The sequence below is a fragment of the Chenopodium quinoa genome, unplaced genomic scaffold (genome assembly GCF_001683475.1).
Source record: "Chenopodium quinoa cultivar QQ74 unplaced genomic scaffold, ASM168347v1, whole genome shotgun sequence".
Lineage (NCBI taxonomy): Eukaryota > Viridiplantae > Streptophyta > Magnoliopsida > Caryophyllales > Amaranthaceae > Chenopodium > Chenopodium quinoa.
In genome coordinates this window covers 5,141,420-5,160,330 of record NW_018743212.1, presented here as the reverse complement: position 1 = coordinate 5,160,330, position 18,911 = coordinate 5,141,420, and the positions used below count along the sequence as shown (strand labels likewise).

Here is an 18,911-nt window from a genome sequence, read left to right as displayed (position 1 = left end):
TCTTTTTAATTATTGACATTCACCTTAAATGTGAAGTGGTCACACCATTTGAGGCAAGAATTTGTGAATATATCCCTATCTCTATTTTTTTTTTAAAGTTTGAGATAACTCTTGTAAGAAGTGTTTGGACTGTTATATCCCTTAAAATGTTCATTTACGTATTTGCCCTCAATAATGTTATTTTTTATTTTTAACTTTTAAAATTAGTCTGTGGACATTTATACCACTAAAAATATTTATTTACATATTTTTTTCATTAATGCTACCAACAACTAAATTTAAAACGAAAGAGTTCCCCTAACATGACTAGTTATGGCTTGCGCATGATGTGCGTTAGCTGCCCTAATATATCCAATTGTTGACACACGTGTCACATGCTTATTAGACAAGTTTATTTACTAATAATCCAACATTTAATAAGCCAGTTTGAGAAAATCACTCAACCTTAACCCTCTCAAGAGTATCCCAATTAATCAAAAAGCCAATTAGACTCGTACTAATCTGAATTCTGGTTGAGTCAAATTTAAAATCGAGACCTCAATTAAACTAGAACAACGCCAACAAATCCGATAATTGAACTATTGATTGATGGACAATGGTCTAAGAAGCGTCCAAGCCTCATCTTACACAAATTAAAGTGTGACAATCAATTTGACAGCAGCAAACAAACCAGAGGAGAAAAATCTCAAATTCTCTCAACAAAAAACTAACGGCTTCTTCTCTTCAATTCACCAAACTTCCCTCTTCTTCAATTACAACTAGTACTAATTTTTTGATATTCAATTCAACCACATTCTTCATTTCTCTTCCACAAAAAATTTCAATGGCTGCCTTTTCTTCTTCATTGCAAGCTTCGATTGTCACCTTCAATGGCTTCCGCCCTTGCGATGCTAGTTCATGTCGTCCTTACTGTCTGCTTTCTTTTTCGTCTTTTCGGGAAAATAGTGGGAGGAATTTCAATTGGAATCGTCTGAAGCAGAAGAAGGTTAAAAATGGTGGGAATGTTTGTCGGGCGATGGTTCAGCAGACTGTGCAAGGTCCTTCTGCTGCTTATGCTAGAGAAATGGAGCGCCTTTCTGCTAAGGAATCGCTCTTACTTGCTGTGAGTTTATCTTGTTTTTTCGTATTGTTTTCAAGATTAATTCAATTATTGACCTAATATTCAATTTGGATTCAATATATTGTTGTTGATTTTTTGAATTCCTTGCTAGAATTAGAAAATAATATATGTTGGTGTATGATTTTTATAAAATGTATTTAGGTTTCATAACATGTATTTGAGTTGGGAAGTTGAGTATGATGTTGTGAATCAAATCAAGGGTGTACTTTGTTTATCTATGTTGTAAGCTACTAGGTTGTAGTAGTAGTACACTAGTACTCCCATCTCCCAAGGGTCACTAAAGCTCTTCCCACTTCCTGTAACAACACTGACCAAGGAAATGAGGAATGAAAGAAAGTGCAAAAATGGGTTATTTAATAGAGTGTGAAAATAAGTGGGTCAAACAAGTGGGATAAGAGATGATAGAAAGGATGAATCATCCACTCCCTCCGTCCCTCTAATATGATAACTCTATTAAATTTTTGTTGGATGGAGCTGATGAGTTAGAAAATTAGTAGAATCGGAAGTAGTATATGTGAGAGTAGAGTTGTGGAGACAAATAAAAAAGAGAAAGGGGCAATATTAATGGGACAAAGGAAGTAACAAATAAGGATTAAATCAAAAGTGGGAGGAACTATAATGAACAGCCCAAAATGGAAAATGGAAGAACTTTGAGGAATGGAGAGGCTAGGGTCTTGAAAAATAGTTAGTTGAATACATTGGATTATTTTTGAGCAATGAATCAATGATAGAGTAAGAGTGCCCCAAATGTACTTGCTGCCGTGCTAGGTAATGACCTCAAATGAATAATGGAAACACCATTGTTCTTTTCTTTTGTGTGATTTCTCAACAGTCTAAATTATTCCTGGGAAGAATCAGGGGTAGAGGCTTACAATAATTGAATAACATGACTCTAGATATCCATGTATGGTAATTGGATGTGGGAATAATGCTCTCACTAGTAAAGTCAATATGTGTACCGTGTAGTCTTAGTTAAACATTCATAATCTTTGGATTAGGTGTCTCAGTAAGAGGGTAACCAGAATTTATTATTGTATTAGTTTTTCTCTTTTCATTTCAATTACTTGCACAACTTGGGTTCTCTTAGAGTGGCTTTAAGAACTTCATGTGCTCTAGCTTGCTTGCTCTACAGTTTGTTGCAGGATTTCATCCCTTTTATAAATAGAGCATTAAGACTCGTCTACATGCACTATGAAGTTTGATGTACTCGTATATGAGATCAATTTTCATACGCTTTTGATGTCTTGAGACATTTTCTCTTCGGGAAAGAGCACTGAACTATGAAATGGATCTTAAGGTATCACAGTGGCACATAAGAAATGTGCCTATACTAGATGGTAACCTAAATGTAGATCTAGTTGGGAGCCGGGGATCTTGGTAGTCCAGGTAGAAATGTGCTGCTTTGTCATTGCAACATTGGAAACGAGCAAACATAGGTTGTCAGGAACTCGGGTTGAAGGTTCTACTTAGAATGTGTAGGAATATAAAAGATTAGGCTGTGGTATTGAATTTAGGATTTTTATAAAAACCTAAAATTTATAATAATAGATGATCAGAATATAGTTATTGCAACAACGGAAGTGTGCACACAAATGCAAAAGCTATCAGCATTAAGATTCTACTTTAAATTTTTTGGAGGAGTATTGAGGATTAGCTGATTAGGTTATGGCAGTGAATTGAGGATTGTAAGACTATAAAAGCATTTCACAAGACAATCATAGTAAAGTTATGCTAGGATTTTTTAACATAATGTTCAAAAACTTGATTCCAAATGATCCCAAAGCTTGTATCGCGATGTATTGATTGAGTAGTATGCATGCCAATCAAACTTGAAATCCAAATATAAAAGGGATGCTTATGATTATAATGATCCTATGAATGATTTTACCTCCTTTCTATTTAGGATGATCTATTTGACTTCTAAACAATTCACATAATCTATTTTGACTATTTTTGATGATTTATCCATAAGAATAAATAGTCATGTGTAATCTTATTAGATTTGTCTCAATGTATTCTACTATTATCAACTTAATTTTTTTATTTTTTATTTTTTATTTTTTTTTATTGATAATTAAAGATATTAATGATTGAAGTAAAGTATTGAAATTTGAAAAGCGTGACTTAATGAAATAGGTCATCTAAAGAGAATTAGAGGAAGCCAAATTTGATCATTTTATTGTTTAGGATCATTGGACCCTCCTACTTTACTTTCAAATTTTGATAATAACTAATCTACTTTCTAGTTTAAGTAAAATTGTATTACTTTTAAATTTATATGTTAGTTGTGGCTAATATGAAAATGACTTACAGCTTAGGGTGCAAGGTCAACTGAGATTGGATATAGTGAAGTCTATTTTAGTGGAGTGTTTGATGTTGACGGCTTAAGGTAGATAACTTGAAATGCTAGGGTGACTATTTGTACAAAATTTTCATCTTATATGTTGGTAGGAATGTAAAGATTGTAAGGTTGTAGAACCATTTCAAAATCTTAATGCTCCATTTATAAATAGTTTGAGCATAATTAAAAGATCGTGTAGATGTTGAAATATTAAATAGGAATTGAGATTGATGGCTTCTATTTGGATCACATAACCATAAGATTCTAAGGTTTTTGTAGCTTTTGAAATACCCATGGTAGCAAATACCTACTACAACAACAACAACAGCAACAACAACAAAGAATAGTTAGATTGTGATACATCTTGCATTTTATTCTTAATCTAAGTACATTGGTGAGTGATACTGTTGGATCCAAGTTGTGATAGACTTCAATTTGTTACACTTTCGAGAAAATCAACACTGGTGTCATGGGTTAGATACAATGACTAAGATCTTTATATGGAGAAGTTCATTGATTTTTGAAAGAATGTGGTTATGGAGGTGCCCCCCCTTATTGGAAGAGGAAGAATATTTTGTGTGGGAAGGGATCCCATCACCAAGCTGCACTAAGAAAAAAAAACAAAAAGGATGAATAAGATTAATTTAGAATTTGGATGATTACTCAGCTTCCTTATGCCTTCCAGATTTATTATCCAGATTTATTATAATCTTTGCTAAGGTGAAGAAAAAAAGAGGTAGTTACTGTCATGTATAAAGTTTGCTATGGTAATTAAGAGGCAGAGTTTCATGATAATTATTTTTCATTCTATTCTACTTTGAATGTGTTAGTTTGAGCTTTGAGGTAAGAAGCTCTTTTAAACCTCAAAAAGTTTTCAAAGATAGAGTTTTAGAAGGCCTCAAGTATAATCAACAACGAAAAGCCTTTTGTTTGGACTACTAGATATTGCAATGCATGTAAATTACAACCTTGTTGCCAGTTTAATTTATTTTGCCCACTCATTTTACTGACAGTTTCCAACTTTGTGTAATAGCCTAACTTTAGGAGGGGCAATTTGGGAAGTCTAATATTATTAGGTTAGAGTCTTTAGCTTTAGTATAAATAGAGAGAGGAGGGAAAGGAAGAGGTAGGCAGAAATTTGTTAGGGAAACCTAAAGATAGTCATGGCCTAAAGCCATTTTGGAGAGTTGTGAGCTAAACTCACTGTTTGAGAGTAATAGCCTTAAGCTATTAACTCATCTTTTGTAACCCTTTTCACCATTATCAATCAATCTTAAAGCTTTCTTCTTTATTATTGCATTATTAAATCCGAAATATTAAGCCAGGAAATTTCAGTTCATCACACTTTGCCCCAATTGATCTCGTGTTGTCTGTTCATTTTAAATATGACATTTGTGTATTCTAATAGTTTGTCATATGATGTTTATGCAGCTTAAAGATGCAGGAGGTTTTGAGGCTTTATTCACAGGTAGGGTCACAGAGATGCAGCGAATTGATGTCATGGAGAGGGTAACTGCTCTTGAGCGTCTGAATCCAACACCTCGACCCACAACGTAGGTGGTAAATGTACTGGATTTACTTACCAATCTTTTATCAGGAACAGAAAATTTATTCGTCTTTTTCAGCTTTCCAGTTCTCCCTATTTGGAAGGAAGATGGAAGTTTGAGTGGCTTGGGTCTGGCACTCCAGCTGTTGCTCAATTCTTTTTGGAGTATGCATTTTCTGTTTTGCTCATCTTTCCTGTATTTCAGTTCTACCAATATGAAAACTGATTATGGTGATGCACAAGAAGTGGTTGCATGGACTAAAGACTAATTTATCTTCTCAGGAGATTTCCTACCACATTGGCAAACCTCTCTAAAATGGATGTATTGTTAAAGGATAGTTATTCAAAGGTCACGGCAAATTTGAGACTACTTAACTCGGTAATGCCTTAAGGATTTTTGCTCTATCTCTCAACGTTTCAATATGAAGATGCTACCTTTTGTTTCACAATCATTAACAATTTGAGGGAGGGAGAGAGAGAGAGAGAGAGAGAGGGAGGGAGAGGGAGGGAGGGAGGGAGGGAGGGAGGGAGGGAGAGAGAGAGAGAGAGAGGGAGGGAGGGAGGGAGGGAGGGAGGGAGAGAGAGAGAGAGAGAGAGAGAGAGAGAGAGAGAGAGAGAGAGAGAGAGAGAGAGAGAGATGTGGATAAAGTAAGGTAGCATGAGTGGAAAGGGAAAGGTTTAAGTGTGTGGGTGAGACAGTAAAAGGAGTGTGCCGAAAATAGAATAAAACATGTTAGAGAACATTTTGAAACAGACCAAAATGGAAAATGTTAAGATCATTATGAAATGAATGTAGTGTAATAGTGTTTGTAGTTTTGTACTTCTGTGTTAAATTGTTAATAGTATCATTTATACGTGCGCTGACCTTTGTTCTATCCCTTTGACTACTATAACCTCTCATTGTAGCTTCCTGTAAAATTTGAATTTTTTGAAAAAATTCTCCCTCATTCTAGATGTGAAGCTTGGAGCTGAATACTATTATTCTCACTTTATCTTTTTTATTTCATTAAACTAACATTTGAATTTCTTTATATAGCTACTGGAGTATTTTCATTTAGGAACATAATTATTCCCATGATGTTTCTGGATGCCCTCTACTTTGACTTTTTATCTTGTGGTGACACTAAGATTTGATGTCCTTACAAATAATGCTTTTTTTTTTTTTTTATTTATTTATTTTATTTTTTTTACCACCTTTAGCTGTACTATAATGCCATAGGATGATGTGGTAACTATCGTTTGTTTTATAAAAAAAACCCTATGCTTGTTCAATGAGTGACATGACAAAGCAACATATTGATTACATGTTTATCGGTTGGAAACTTTGAGATTTCTTGAAAGGTGCGGGCTTAATGTTTTGATGTTTTCATTGGGGGTAAGGGTGTTGCAGTAAAAGTATGGATTGACCTTAATCCATCAGCTTCAGCGGGTGGACTCTTTCACTCTAGAAACGCTACGTTTTTAGAAGTGTTAGCCACGGGATGATATACAAGTTTTCATTGGAAATGTGAGGTATAGCTATGTATAGCTTGTATTTGTGCTTCTGCTGCATTCGATATTTCCTCAAATCAGAAATCTTAAGTTATTTTGGGAACTTTTGACATGCTCATCGCCAGCTGTCCAAGTTATGGTGACACCTTTATTCAACACTTTACTCTTTGTAGTTGCAAGATCTCCAATAACTCAGGCCACTATCACCAATAAATTATGGGAATGGCTGGGACTCGAGTTTTCCCATTTTCCCTGGAAAAGTTTCCTATTTGGGTCTTAGGATATGGAGATTTTTCTTGCCACATGGGAATCTAGAAACTGCTTGTGAGTCACACACCTCAATTCCCAGCTTTTAAAACACCAAAAAAAGGAAGCTCTTGTTACAACTCAATTTCCAGCCTTTAAACAAAAAAAAAAAAAAAAAAAAGGAAGTTCTTGTTGATAATTTTCAACTAGCCTCTTTTCAGTCGCGATGCTGATGATGAATGATATCCTAGCTGTTTCCCTTAAACTACTCAAACTCTATCCAACTTCTCCCACTCTACCTTTCTCATCTCCCTACAAAGATTTTGTCGATACCATCTGTACAAATCTTTCCAGCTCTGCTGTGATTGTCGTGGGACTTCTAAGTTGGGTTGATTGGTGGGTTGCAGTGGTGTTCAAAATCTTCAGTCTCTCTCTTGAGTGGAGGTGATTGATTGATTAAGAAGTAGACCTAGATTCATTCATCTATCTTTTTTTTTTATTCCTATAAAAAAAACTAACTCTAGGTTCGCAAAAGTATAGTGGTCAAGTGGTGATAGCTGTAGGTTTGCTTAATAATTAGGGGCCGTTTGGTTCGCACAAGGTAAACGGAATGGAATGAACAAAGGGAATGAAAGAGAATGGAATGAAAAACCATTCCATGTAGTGTGTTGTTTGTTTTAAAAAATCAAAGGGAATTACCACCACCACAACACCATCACCAACACCACCACATAACCCTTTTTTCCTTCACTTTCCCACTTCTCAAGCCACCTTACCTCCTAGCCACCACCTCATCGGAATCCCCCGGAGCCTGTCGCACAAAATGTTCCCCTAATCCCTTTCACCCTTCCTTCTCCTCTAAACTAGCCATTCCAAGCTCATAAACCCTATACATCATCAATACCCTTCAAACCCCGGAAAACCCTAATCAAGAAATCCAACAAATTCTCGTTTTTCTTCAATTCGAACTTCGCTCAATCGAAACAGGGGCAACATTGGTCGACGAGAGGTCGAGGAAGGTTTTCAAGGGATGGGGGAGGTGCGACAATCTCCGGTAAGGGGTGGGGGAGATGCGAACATGGGCACAAGTTTCGACGAGGGGTCGGGGAAGATTTTCGAGGGAGATCCGATCTTACCGGAGGTCGGCGAGTGGCAGAGAAGGGAGGGAGGCAAGGTGGCTGACGGGGGGGGGGAGGGGTAGGGTAGAAGGGTGATTGCTGGTGTAGACATGGTGGTGTAATGGTGGCAAAGGAAAGGGAATGGAAAACGCTAGGGTGGGTGGGGAATCAATGTAGACTGATTTTGGGTAAACTTAAAAATTAAAATGGGTAAAGGGAATGATTAAAAGTGACAAACAAACACCAACTAAGGAATGAGGCCTGTTCATTCCCTTTCCCTTTGATTATTAACCCCAACCAAACGACCCCTTAAATCTTTGAGTTTAACTCACAAGACAAGCTACTAGGAAAAATAAATATGTTAAGTATTTTTGATATAAAGGCAATTTATATCCCAATTTAATTGTCACCAGATGGTTGGTCTGCATAGAGTTTTATGTGATAAATTGTTGAACAATCTATTTTGTTTTAATAGGAAAATAATGTGATGAGAGATTGAATGAGAAAGAGCTTGAGACTGTTATTGGGAAGAGGAGGTAAAATATTGGTGGTTCCATGACATAAAAGGAAGTATGACAATTTAGGACAAGCTTAATTGGAACGCTTGATAATCAAATTGGGACGGAGGGAGAAATATTTTCATATTATACTCTCTCCGATCTTTTTTCTACTTTCCATTTGAAATTTTACACTGTTCATAAATTGATAGAATCTTCTATATTACTTTCAATATATAGAACATAAAACATAGTCATGTTGAGTTTCTGATCCATCTTAATGAGTAGTTTAATATTTTAACTGTTATATAATATATTCAATACACATAATAATAATTTTTTTCTTTTTTTTTTTCCAAAACATTTCCCCGCCGCTTCCTTGTTTTCGAAATAGTTGCTTCAAACATTTCAGAAACCCTGGCTGTTTTCATGCTACCATGATGATCACTGTGCCAGCTTTTCGTGTATAATTTGTTGGAAAGGAAGAATTGGAGACTTGTTGAAGTCAATGATTTAGGGACCTCTTTTTATAATGATGATACTAGAATGTTTTTTTTTTTTTTTTTAAAATGGATATGTATAATGCACTTCCTACTGTAAAATGAAATTAATGACTTAGTGAGATCTCTCTCTCCTCTAAAAAAAGGATGAATCCCCAAGAAGGTATCTCTTGTCAACATGCAATGGTTTCTTGGCGCTAATAATCGTGAATGTATTTGAGTAGATTCAGGGACATATGGCACTGTTATTGTCAGTAGAAATTATTATGAAATCAAAGTTGCTTGTCAATTACTGGGGAAGGTATCCACTTTTGTAAATGGATCATTGTAGGCATTGGGCTCGTGTTATTACAGTGCATGGTTAACTTACATGTATTACATTCATAAAACTTGGACTACTGTAACAATGAATTATATGTGATTTTTCTCTTCTGGTTGTTTGGATACACGTATTAGATAAGCTCTACATTAGAGTAATACATATATTGCTTCAGATTGTATTGTTTAGGAGACACTTAGAAAAAAGGCATGTTTTTCAAAGCCAAGTTTATATAAACTGAGTTTTTCCTGCTTTGCCAAGTGTAGTATTTTATGTTAGTTCATCCTGGATGCAGGTAGAAAGCAAATTCACCTTATCCTCCAAATTATCTATCGAGGGGCCACTCAGAATGAAAGAAGAATATATTGAGGGCATCCTAGACTCTCCTACTGTTGTTGAAGAATCTGTCCCTGATCAGCTCAAAGGTCCATTTGGGCAAGCTGTTGGTGCTGTTCAACAACTTCCAGTTCTTGTTAGGGATGCCATTTCTAACGGCATCAGAATTCCATTAAGTAAGCTGATCAATTATCTTTTTTTCCTTCTGAAATCATGATGATATATTATACTACCATTTGCAAGTTATCTTAACATTATCTTGTTTGTGACCTTATGAGAACTGCGTTATGCAACGAGGATAGGTGGATGGAATTGTAATTATAATTCAGTTAGGAGTATCTTGACTTTTGAGCAATGGGAGGGAAATCTGTTAGTCTATAAATAGAGGATAGTTAATGGATGATATTATTGAGTGTTTCATTTAATTTTAGTTGTATTAATGAGAGAATCAAGCCTTTCGAAAGCTTTGATTACGATTACATCTTCTGTAATTCCCATATTATCAGTGAAAGCATTCTTCTTCTTCTTCTTCTTCCTTTCCTTTAATGTGTGCCCGATATTCCTGTTCATTACAAACTAATGCTTCATTGATGCTCTCCCTGTCCCCAAATAAAGAGCCACATCTAAGTACAAAGTCTAACTTATATAGTCTATAAATTGGATTTTTTTTTGGATGTACTGATTTACTGAAATAGTAATGTGGCTTATTAATTAGGGGAAAGGCAGAGGATGTTCCCACTTTCCAAAGTTGGAGACTTTTCAGTGTCCTCTATACTTGTCAGGTTTTATCTTTTGTACTGAACTTTTGAGAACCAAAGCTACCTTTTTTAGATATGAGTGAGGGATTGAGGAAAGTTGATCTAAAAACATTTTCTGCAAAATTTCACTATTTTGGAGAAAAGGAGCTGTAGTTTAATCTACTCTAGTTTGATCATTTCTTTTTGTATTTGTTATACTACATCCTAATTGATTAATTTCTAATGATTATTTTTCTGTCTGATGGAGGTCAATTTTTTCCAGTAAAAAAAATATTGTTTTAAGAATCATGAAGGAGATTATATTCATGCATAGAATTGATTATACCAATGAGGATTGTTTGTGGATTCTGATTTTGTAATTGGTTCAGGTGGAAGCCTCCAGAGAATGTTTATGATCTCATATCTAGATGAAGAGATACTGGTAAGCTCTAAGTTTATATTTCATATATATATACTATTTATGGTTTGGATTGTAATGTGATATACGGAGTACTTCTTCAATTCCTCTTTGAATAAAGAATTCTTATTGTTCACTTGATAATATGGTGATAAATATGCCAGGCTATTGATACTTCAGTAAATCATGTTTTACCCATCTGTTGAATTCAATTATTCTCCTTTTTGATGCCAAGTGAGGCTAAAAATTTCCATCTTGCAGACAGCCTGATCCACCATATTTTGAATTTCGATCGATACACGATGCATCAGATGATACATTTTGGCTTTGTGAACTTACCAAGCCAATATTTCCCAATCACCAAGTACTGTTGTACAAGAATAGCTGTAGGGAAAGAGTCAATACAGTTAATACCCACTAACATGGGCTGATAATTGGCTGATATAAATTATTATTGTATCAACCACGACCCTTTAAGTGACACTTTTATAATTTATACTTCACAATGTGGATGTACGGCCATTACTTCTATTGTTATTACAAAACCATGCTTAACTGTTTAGAATTAGTGCTTCCTAAAAAAGAGTTCGGTGGTAAAGGCTGCTATGCTTTTTGCTTGTCATAACTCATAAGTTCAAGTCTGAATAGATTTGGCTTTATCATTAGATAAAGTGGAAAAAACATTATTGATCATCTTGGGGCATTAAACTTAAAAAATGCTTAACAGTTGATGTGCAAATAAGCTGAAACATACCTCAAGAATAACTCCATATCCTGTTTTGCATGCAAATGGCTCCTGTAAAACTACTTACATGTTTTGTATGATTGCTTTATCGGTTTGTTGTTTGCGCCATCAAATCAGTAGAAATTTGTGTGACATAATGGGTTGTATTTCCTTAACCTGAAGAAAAAGAAAGATAAAGTGAAAACATGAGACATCACTGAATGTTGCTGTATATGTTATCAATAGTAAATAAGAATGTCAGATTTAACCAGGCTGCTAAAAAACCCCAATCCTTAAATTCTATTATAATTGGCATTTGGCAAAGGATATATCCCATGCAGTACAGCAGTAGGACTGGTACATTGTAGTTAATAAAAATAAAAATGCAACAGACGCTCACTGACTATTGAACAAATTTATTAATCTATTTATTTATCAAGTTGCTTTTTGAAGATATTAATAGCTTTGGTTTGGTTGTAGTATTCGTGAAAGTTTTACTGCATTTTTTATTAAATCAGTTTTAGCTTTATGCATTTGATGGTATATTATGATTGATGGGATCTTTTGTTCCATGATCTGTAATTGATGCAGATTATAAGGGATCCCTTTGGAGCACCTGAAGTTATGATAAGGCTGGACTCATCTTCTTATTCAGTGGATGAACCTGCATTGGAGTATGAAAGCTAAGCTAAGATTTCATGTATGTTATGCTGTCACATGCAGTCATTTATTTTGCAATATTTTAGCCTATTATTGCTACTCTCCGTTTCTTGCTCCCATGTCTTGGAAAAAAAGGTTTAGGTGTTTTAAAAATAATCATATCTGATTCATGAATATTAGAGGATTGCATGATCAAACTTCTCCCCTAAATAGTCGAATACAATCAAACAGAGTTTTGTATAGTGTATATATAATGGGGGATTATGCCAGCAGCAGTTGCATTTTAAGCATTAATGTAAATGAAAATTCAACAAGTTTCTTGGCAAGTCTGTATTGTGGTCTTATGCAGTCTCGGATATATGTGTCCAAGTGTCAGATTCAACTACGAAGTCTATTATGAACTGGATTTTGGTCTAAAGTTGAGTGCTACTCCGAATCTCCGATTATCAGAAAATTGACACTAGTATTTGAGCTGAAGTAAAGAAGAGTCACCAGTCACCACTGACCTTAAAGTGAAGAAGAGTTACCACTGACCTTGAATGATTGGTTTGATTTCCATCCAATTGAAAGAAATTAAAATGGAGGATTTAAAAAAAAGAAAAAAAAAATGCTGAAACACTGTAAATGGAGCCAAATCAGTGTTTAGTACGGAGTACTATTGTTTCAGAATAGCACCTTTGGTTGCCGTATTAAAAAAAAAAAAGGGAAATTTTACATGGTGGCCTTATGGTTTTGAGTTTTCTACGTGGAAGACAGATTTTTTTCAGCTCTCTTTAGTGGCACCAAGGTTTAGAAAAATTGACCATATTGGCTTTTTTTAGGTTTATGGATAACCTTTTTAGTTAAAATGGTTAGCCTTTGATTTTTTTATTAAAAAATTATTTAGATTATATTTTAAAATAATAAATCTTAAAAAAAAAACAAAAAATTCCCAAAAAATATCAGCCACCCTGCAAACCCTAACCTTGCCGAAATCCGGCTACCCCCGACCACCGAAACCACCTTCCACCCCAACCCCCGACCACCGAAACCACCAAAACTGGCCGGCCGGCCTTCCACAACCCCACTTGACCTAGCCTCGTCCCCCAAAACCGCCACCCCGATCCCCAAAACAACTACGAATTCCAACGAAACCACCGCCACCCCCATTGGAAACCCTAAATTCGACAAAAATTGGTCGGCCGCACCCCTTGACCGTCCCGTCGGCACTTCCCCTTCCCCCTTGAACCACCACCCTCGTGAACTCACCATCCCTGTATTCAAATTGAAGCATAATTCGAAGTTTAGGTTGGTGGTGATGGTGGTTGTTTGGTGATTGCGGGTGGCGAATTGATGATTAGGTGGAGATTGGTGCTCCAACTAACAGTTTAGGCTGGTTGTGATGGTGGTTGTTTGATGTTGTCGGTTGTGCGTGTGGTTGTTTCGAGCTTTGTTTCAGGCAGGTTGGGGAGGTTTAATGGGCTAGGTTTTAGGTAGGGAGGTTTTCGGGGGTTAGGGGATTCAACAGTGGGTAAGCGGGGTGGCTGGCGTGACGGGAAAGGGGAGGTGCGGTGTGGGTTGGCCGGTGGGCGGTGGGGATGGGGTGGTCAGGGAAGGAGGGTGGGGCTAGGATTTCTATTTTTTTTTTTATAATTATATTTTTTTAAAATTTTATTATTTTAGAATATAATTTAAATAATTTTTTAATAAAAAAAAATCAAAGGTTAATAAAAAGGTTAGCCATAAACCTAAAAAAGGTCACTATGGTCAATTTTTCTAAACCTTGGTGCCACTAAAGAGAGCTGAAAAAAACTTTGTCTTCTATGTAGAAAACTCAAAACCATGAGACCACCATGTAAAATTTCTCAAAAAAAAAAAAAAAAAAAAAAAGAATAGTACCTTTGGATAGGTGTAAAAGTTCGGTTTTGCAGTGTGGTTTATAGTCCAAATCGAAACCAAACTACATTAATTCGATTTTGGGATTTTTGAAACCACACCGCACCATATTACTATTGAAACCGAATCAAATCATGGTATAAAATTCGGTTTAAAAAAAATAAAATAAAAACCGAACCACACCACAATTATTTGGGTCTTGTGATTTGGGCCTTAATTTGCACCTCGACTCCCATTAGCACAATAGAACAACAATAGGTAGCAACACGGCAGGCAGTAGGCAGAAGCTTAGCAGAACAACAACATAATATCAAAAAAGCAGCAGCATAACATCAAAACAAGAATAAAACACCAAAACAGCAGCAGTAACTAGTGGTTATGTAGGGTTATACATTTTTTTTTGGCTTTATATATGTAGGGTAGAAATCAGATTTGGGCTAGGCTATGATTTGGATATGGACCATAATTCGGTTTGGATTTTGGTTTTTCGTTTTTACAAATCCTAAAACCAAAACCAAACCACAACCCGCAGTTTTTATTTTTCTCAAACCACACCGAACCGTATTAGAAAAAATAAAAAACCGCACCACATTTCTTATTCGATTCGGTTTTCGGTTTTAAACCGCATTAGTTTCACCCCTACTTTTGGAGCTAACTCTCATTATTGATTTTATTATTCTGGTACTATAGGGAATATTTCAACACTCAACTTTGAGCACTACTGTGATCATGCACTTGAGCATGGTGGCGTCCAAAGGGAAAGAAGCTAGAGCAAAAGAGTCGCCAACAAGTTTTAGGAACTTGTAAAACTGTTCACGGGTGTGAAGGTTACACCCCATTCACGATCACAACAATCGCTAATTCCATAGTGGTCCGGAACCATAACTGAATATAAGGGATGATGGTACGAATCCAACCTAAAAGAGATTGAACCTGCCCTAAATCGGCCTCTACTTAATTCTTCTCATATTCATGTGCACTTTCCCGATCAACATACAATCAACAAGTTAATCTTAAACCTGTTTAATCTATATTGGTTGCTTATTAATGCACAAATAAATCTATTATTAGCAATCACTTGAATTAAAATCATATTAAACCTAAACCAAATTATTAATTATCTTATTAGGCGTGAATTCAAGTACAAATTCCCTTTAAACCTGCAAGAAAGGGCGTGATCAAGCAATAACAATAAATCATAAATAATCAAACATAATATTGACACAACAATCATCATATTAATAATAAAGCAATATCTCCGAAATAATATTAGCAAGATCCTAGGCATGATACTAAACGGATTAATAACAAATCCTAACATGTCACTAAATAATAAAAAACAAAGCTTTAGCCTAAACATGATACTAGGAAGCAACATGATACTAGAAATATTAATTAATACCCAGAAATTTTGTCAACAACTACCAAATTAAGCCTCTGTTTTGAAAACAACTACCTTTTAAATTTTTTTTTTTTTAAAACAACTAGCACAAACTTGTAAAAAGTTAGAGTAGCATTACCACTCTTAAATTTCCGGCTAGAATCTCCGGTGAGGGGGGTCCCACTTTATACCTTTCCCTCCAATGTTTGTTTCTCTCTCTACTTTATATAACTGCTATTGTTCGTTTTACAACAGGGCCCCCTCACAAAAAAATATCGTGCAAATTTCTTCCTTTTTTCACCAATTGAGCAAGAGGAATAATTTCTGGAACATTAAATCAGGTAATTTGAGAATTTTATATGCTAATTAGGGTTCTTAATGACTCGAAATTGGGGAAATTGGGAAAATTAGGGTTTCACAATTTTTTGCTTTTTGGGTAAATTGAATGGATTTATCGACATTAGGATTTCAGATGGTCATATTGGAGGGAAAGGTATAAAGTGAGACCCCCTCATCGGAGATTCTAGCCGGAAATTTAAGAGTGGTAGTGCTACTCTAACTTTTTAGAAGTTTGTGGTAGTTGTTTTAAATTTTTTTTTTAAAGGTAGTTGTTGACAAAATTTCCTTAATACCCTAAATATGATACTAGTAATCATAAAAGCTTCCTAACATGATACTAGGAATCATAAAGACATCCTAAGATGAAATTAGGAATAATATTGTAAGCATGAATTCTATATCAAAGGAAAGAATAAAGATATGGGAATCAAATTATTCACTTTAATGCCTCGTACCTCTTTCTATATATTAAAACAATACACACGTTAGTAACTTTAAGAAAGATAAAATCAAATAAGAATTGAAATAAGGATTAGGGACCAAACCATCAGAAATATCAATCTTTCACATCGAGGGCGAAGGCAATTTCGAGTTTGGCTAGGTGTGGTCTCGCAAAGGACGTATGGTGTGTGTTTATAAAAAGGGTTTAGAAAGAGGTTTGGAAAATCAAGAGAGAAAGAATAAGCTTTAGCTTAGAGAGAGATGTTGATTGTTGGTGAATGAAAACGGAGGAAATGGGTCCTTTTTATAGAGAAAAACGATCGAAAAGATCAGAAAACGAGTTAGAATTCTATCCAGAATAAAACAGGTTTCATCGCTGCGCGATGATTTTCAAAAGATAAGATTCGTACGAAATCCGACTTCTAATAAAATTAGGTTAGTCGAATATCCGTACTTATCCTTATTAAATCAGAATTAAATCTATTAGAAACACTTGTTTTTATCCGAAATAAAAATTATTAATCATTATCTTTTCAAAATAGGATAAATTAGAACCTTCTAGAACAAATTACGTAAAACTTATTCATCAATTAACAAATTACTTAAAACTTATTCGTGAATTAACAAATTACGTAAAATTTATATATATATTGAAATATATATATAACAACTTAAGATAAATCCTAATAGTTTTAAAAATATAATTAATATTAATGGACCCTTCATATGATCATTGGGTCCGCATATAACGCTCATTTTAGGCCCAATTTAGTATTTTGGCCATAACTTCCTCGTTATAATTCGGAATTGGGCTTATAATATATCGTTGGAAAACTCTTTTTAAAACCCATCCAACTACACAATTATTGGACCCAAATTATGGACCAAAATAAACTAGTTTGGACGTTTTTAATAAACAGGACACAAAATAAATGATTTTAAGGACACGAAATGAATTATTTTGAATTAAAACATTTTAGAAAAAAGGGAAATTTACGAGACTCTTCAACATTTCACCTTACTCGATAATCAATGACGTGAAAAGTACTCATCACTAGGTTTGATTTTTGGGGAGACACAATCAGGTGTCTAGAGGTATCAAATACTGAAACACCTTCTTATGGAGTACTCGTATTTTATATAGGTTTAAATGTTTGATTAACTTATATAACCCTATTAATCTGATAAAATTACTTTTTTTTTTTGTATATATATATAGGAAGAGGATCATGTAAAAACAAGATTAAATCTAAAAACTGAAAACGGACAATCTCCATCGTCCATAAAAATCAACGGCTGAGATTAGAGGAAAAAAAGTTATGCTGACATTCTATCTCCTTCTTAGGTCCTTTTTCTCTCTCCTCTCTTTAAGTTCTTCTCATTCTCTTTCTAAAGAATTCACAATTTCTGGCTGATTTCCAATAGGTTCGAGCTCCGATCTTCGATCTTCCTCTGGTTTGATGTCATCTTCATCTTCTTACTCTATCAATTTTAAAATCAAAATTTTGTTGTTTCAATTCTAATATTGATTAGAATATAAATTTGGAAATTCTTGATCGAGTGAGCAGACGAGTCGAAATTCGAAGAATGCCAATGTTTATCGAGGCTTACTGAGCAATAATTCTCACATATTTCTCTCGCACTCGTTCTCGAAACGATCCTTGATGAGAGAAAATGCTGCTAAAGCCTTTGTTCGAGGTCAGTCTATCAATTGCCTGCTAAGTGTTTGTTAAAATGTTTGTTAAAATGTCAATGAGAATTTCTTGCGATTTTAGTTCAAGAAAAATTGGATTTCGTTGAATTTTTCTGCAATTATGAACATCTAAGTGTTAATTATACTGTTAATTGGGGATTTCGGTTGATATGATTACGTTATAGTTTTTCTGTAGATTCTAGGGTTTGTGCTGTGGAAATTTGGTAGAATTTTCAATTTCTGTTTTGAGTTATTGGTGATGGCGGATAAGGAATTAGGGTTTGTAAAGCCGAGTGCACCAAACTTAAAGGAACAACTTGCTAGGAAAACCTTAAAGAATGTTAGATTGCAGAGGCATACATTATTGATCTTAGAGAAGATGGGAAGCGATTTATATTTTTCTGTACCTTGTGTTTGGCGCCGTGTTATAGCGATTTATATTTTTCTGTACCTTGTGTTTGTCCACCTTTTATCGTTTGTCAATCTGTCATCATTTATCAGGTGTTGAGGTTATATAAAACAAAATGAATTTCGTTACTGATTGTATATTATACTTGGTGTTCTTTTATCTATAGTGTCAATATGCTGCAGTTGCATACTAACTTTTGGAGATAGAGTTGGGGTATTTTTTTTCTTGCGCGACTAATATCTAACAACTTTGAAAACACATTTCTGAGAGAGTTTTATGGCAGATCCTTCATCCATATTGACTGGGATAATTTGTTTGCTATTGGAATTGAGCATTTATTATTGAATTGTCTCTATTGCGAAGATTGTGTAACAATGTGAGATGGTTGTTGTTTCAGACAATTGAGAAATAGAGATGCCGCGATGAGATGAAGGGAAAGGAAGAAGATGTATGTCAAGGATTTGGAGATAAAGAGTCGGTATATGGAAGCGAAGTGTAGGAGATTGGGGAGTGACCTTTGTGTAAATGTGGTCAAAATTGATAGTTATCTTATTTTTGTAAATAGTGACTTCTTTATAAATGTGGTCAATGTTGTCAAAATTGATATAATTACCTTATTTTTTTATATAGTGACCTTCGTCATTTTAATATATAATGGCCTCTATATAAATGTGGTCAAAATTGATATAGTTACCTTATTTTTGTATATAGTGACCTTTA

General features: G+C 34.8%; 1 protein-coding gene across 3 annotated transcripts; it reads left to right on the top strand.

Moving 5' to 3' along the window:
- The first annotated feature begins 612 nt into the window (after positions 1–612).
- LOC110734513 (probable plastid-lipid-associated protein 13, chloroplastic) lies at positions 613–18,835 on the top strand. 3 transcript variants are annotated; one of them, XM_021914678.1, is made up of 8 exons: positions 613–1,102; positions 4,893–5,014; positions 5,095–5,172; positions 5,290–5,386; positions 9,474–9,690; positions 10,641–10,693; positions 11,985–12,093; positions 18,589–18,835. In XM_021914678.1, the coding sequence occupies exons 1-7, from the start codon at positions 824–826 to the stop codon at positions 12,078–12,080; spliced, it is 942 nt and encodes a 313-aa protein (XP_021770370.1). In that variant the 5' UTR covers positions 613–823; the 3' UTR covers positions 12,081–12,093; positions 18,589–18,835. The 3 variants fall into 3 exon arrangements, with proteins under 3 accessions (XP_021770370.1, XP_021770369.1, XP_021770371.1); XM_021914677.1 differs by lacking the exon at positions 18,589–18,835 and having other exon boundaries at positions 11,985–12,395; XM_021914679.1 differs by lacking the exons at positions 11,985–12,093; positions 18,589–18,835 and adding an exon at positions 10,931–11,234.
- Positions 18,836–18,911: the final 76 nt, after the last annotated feature.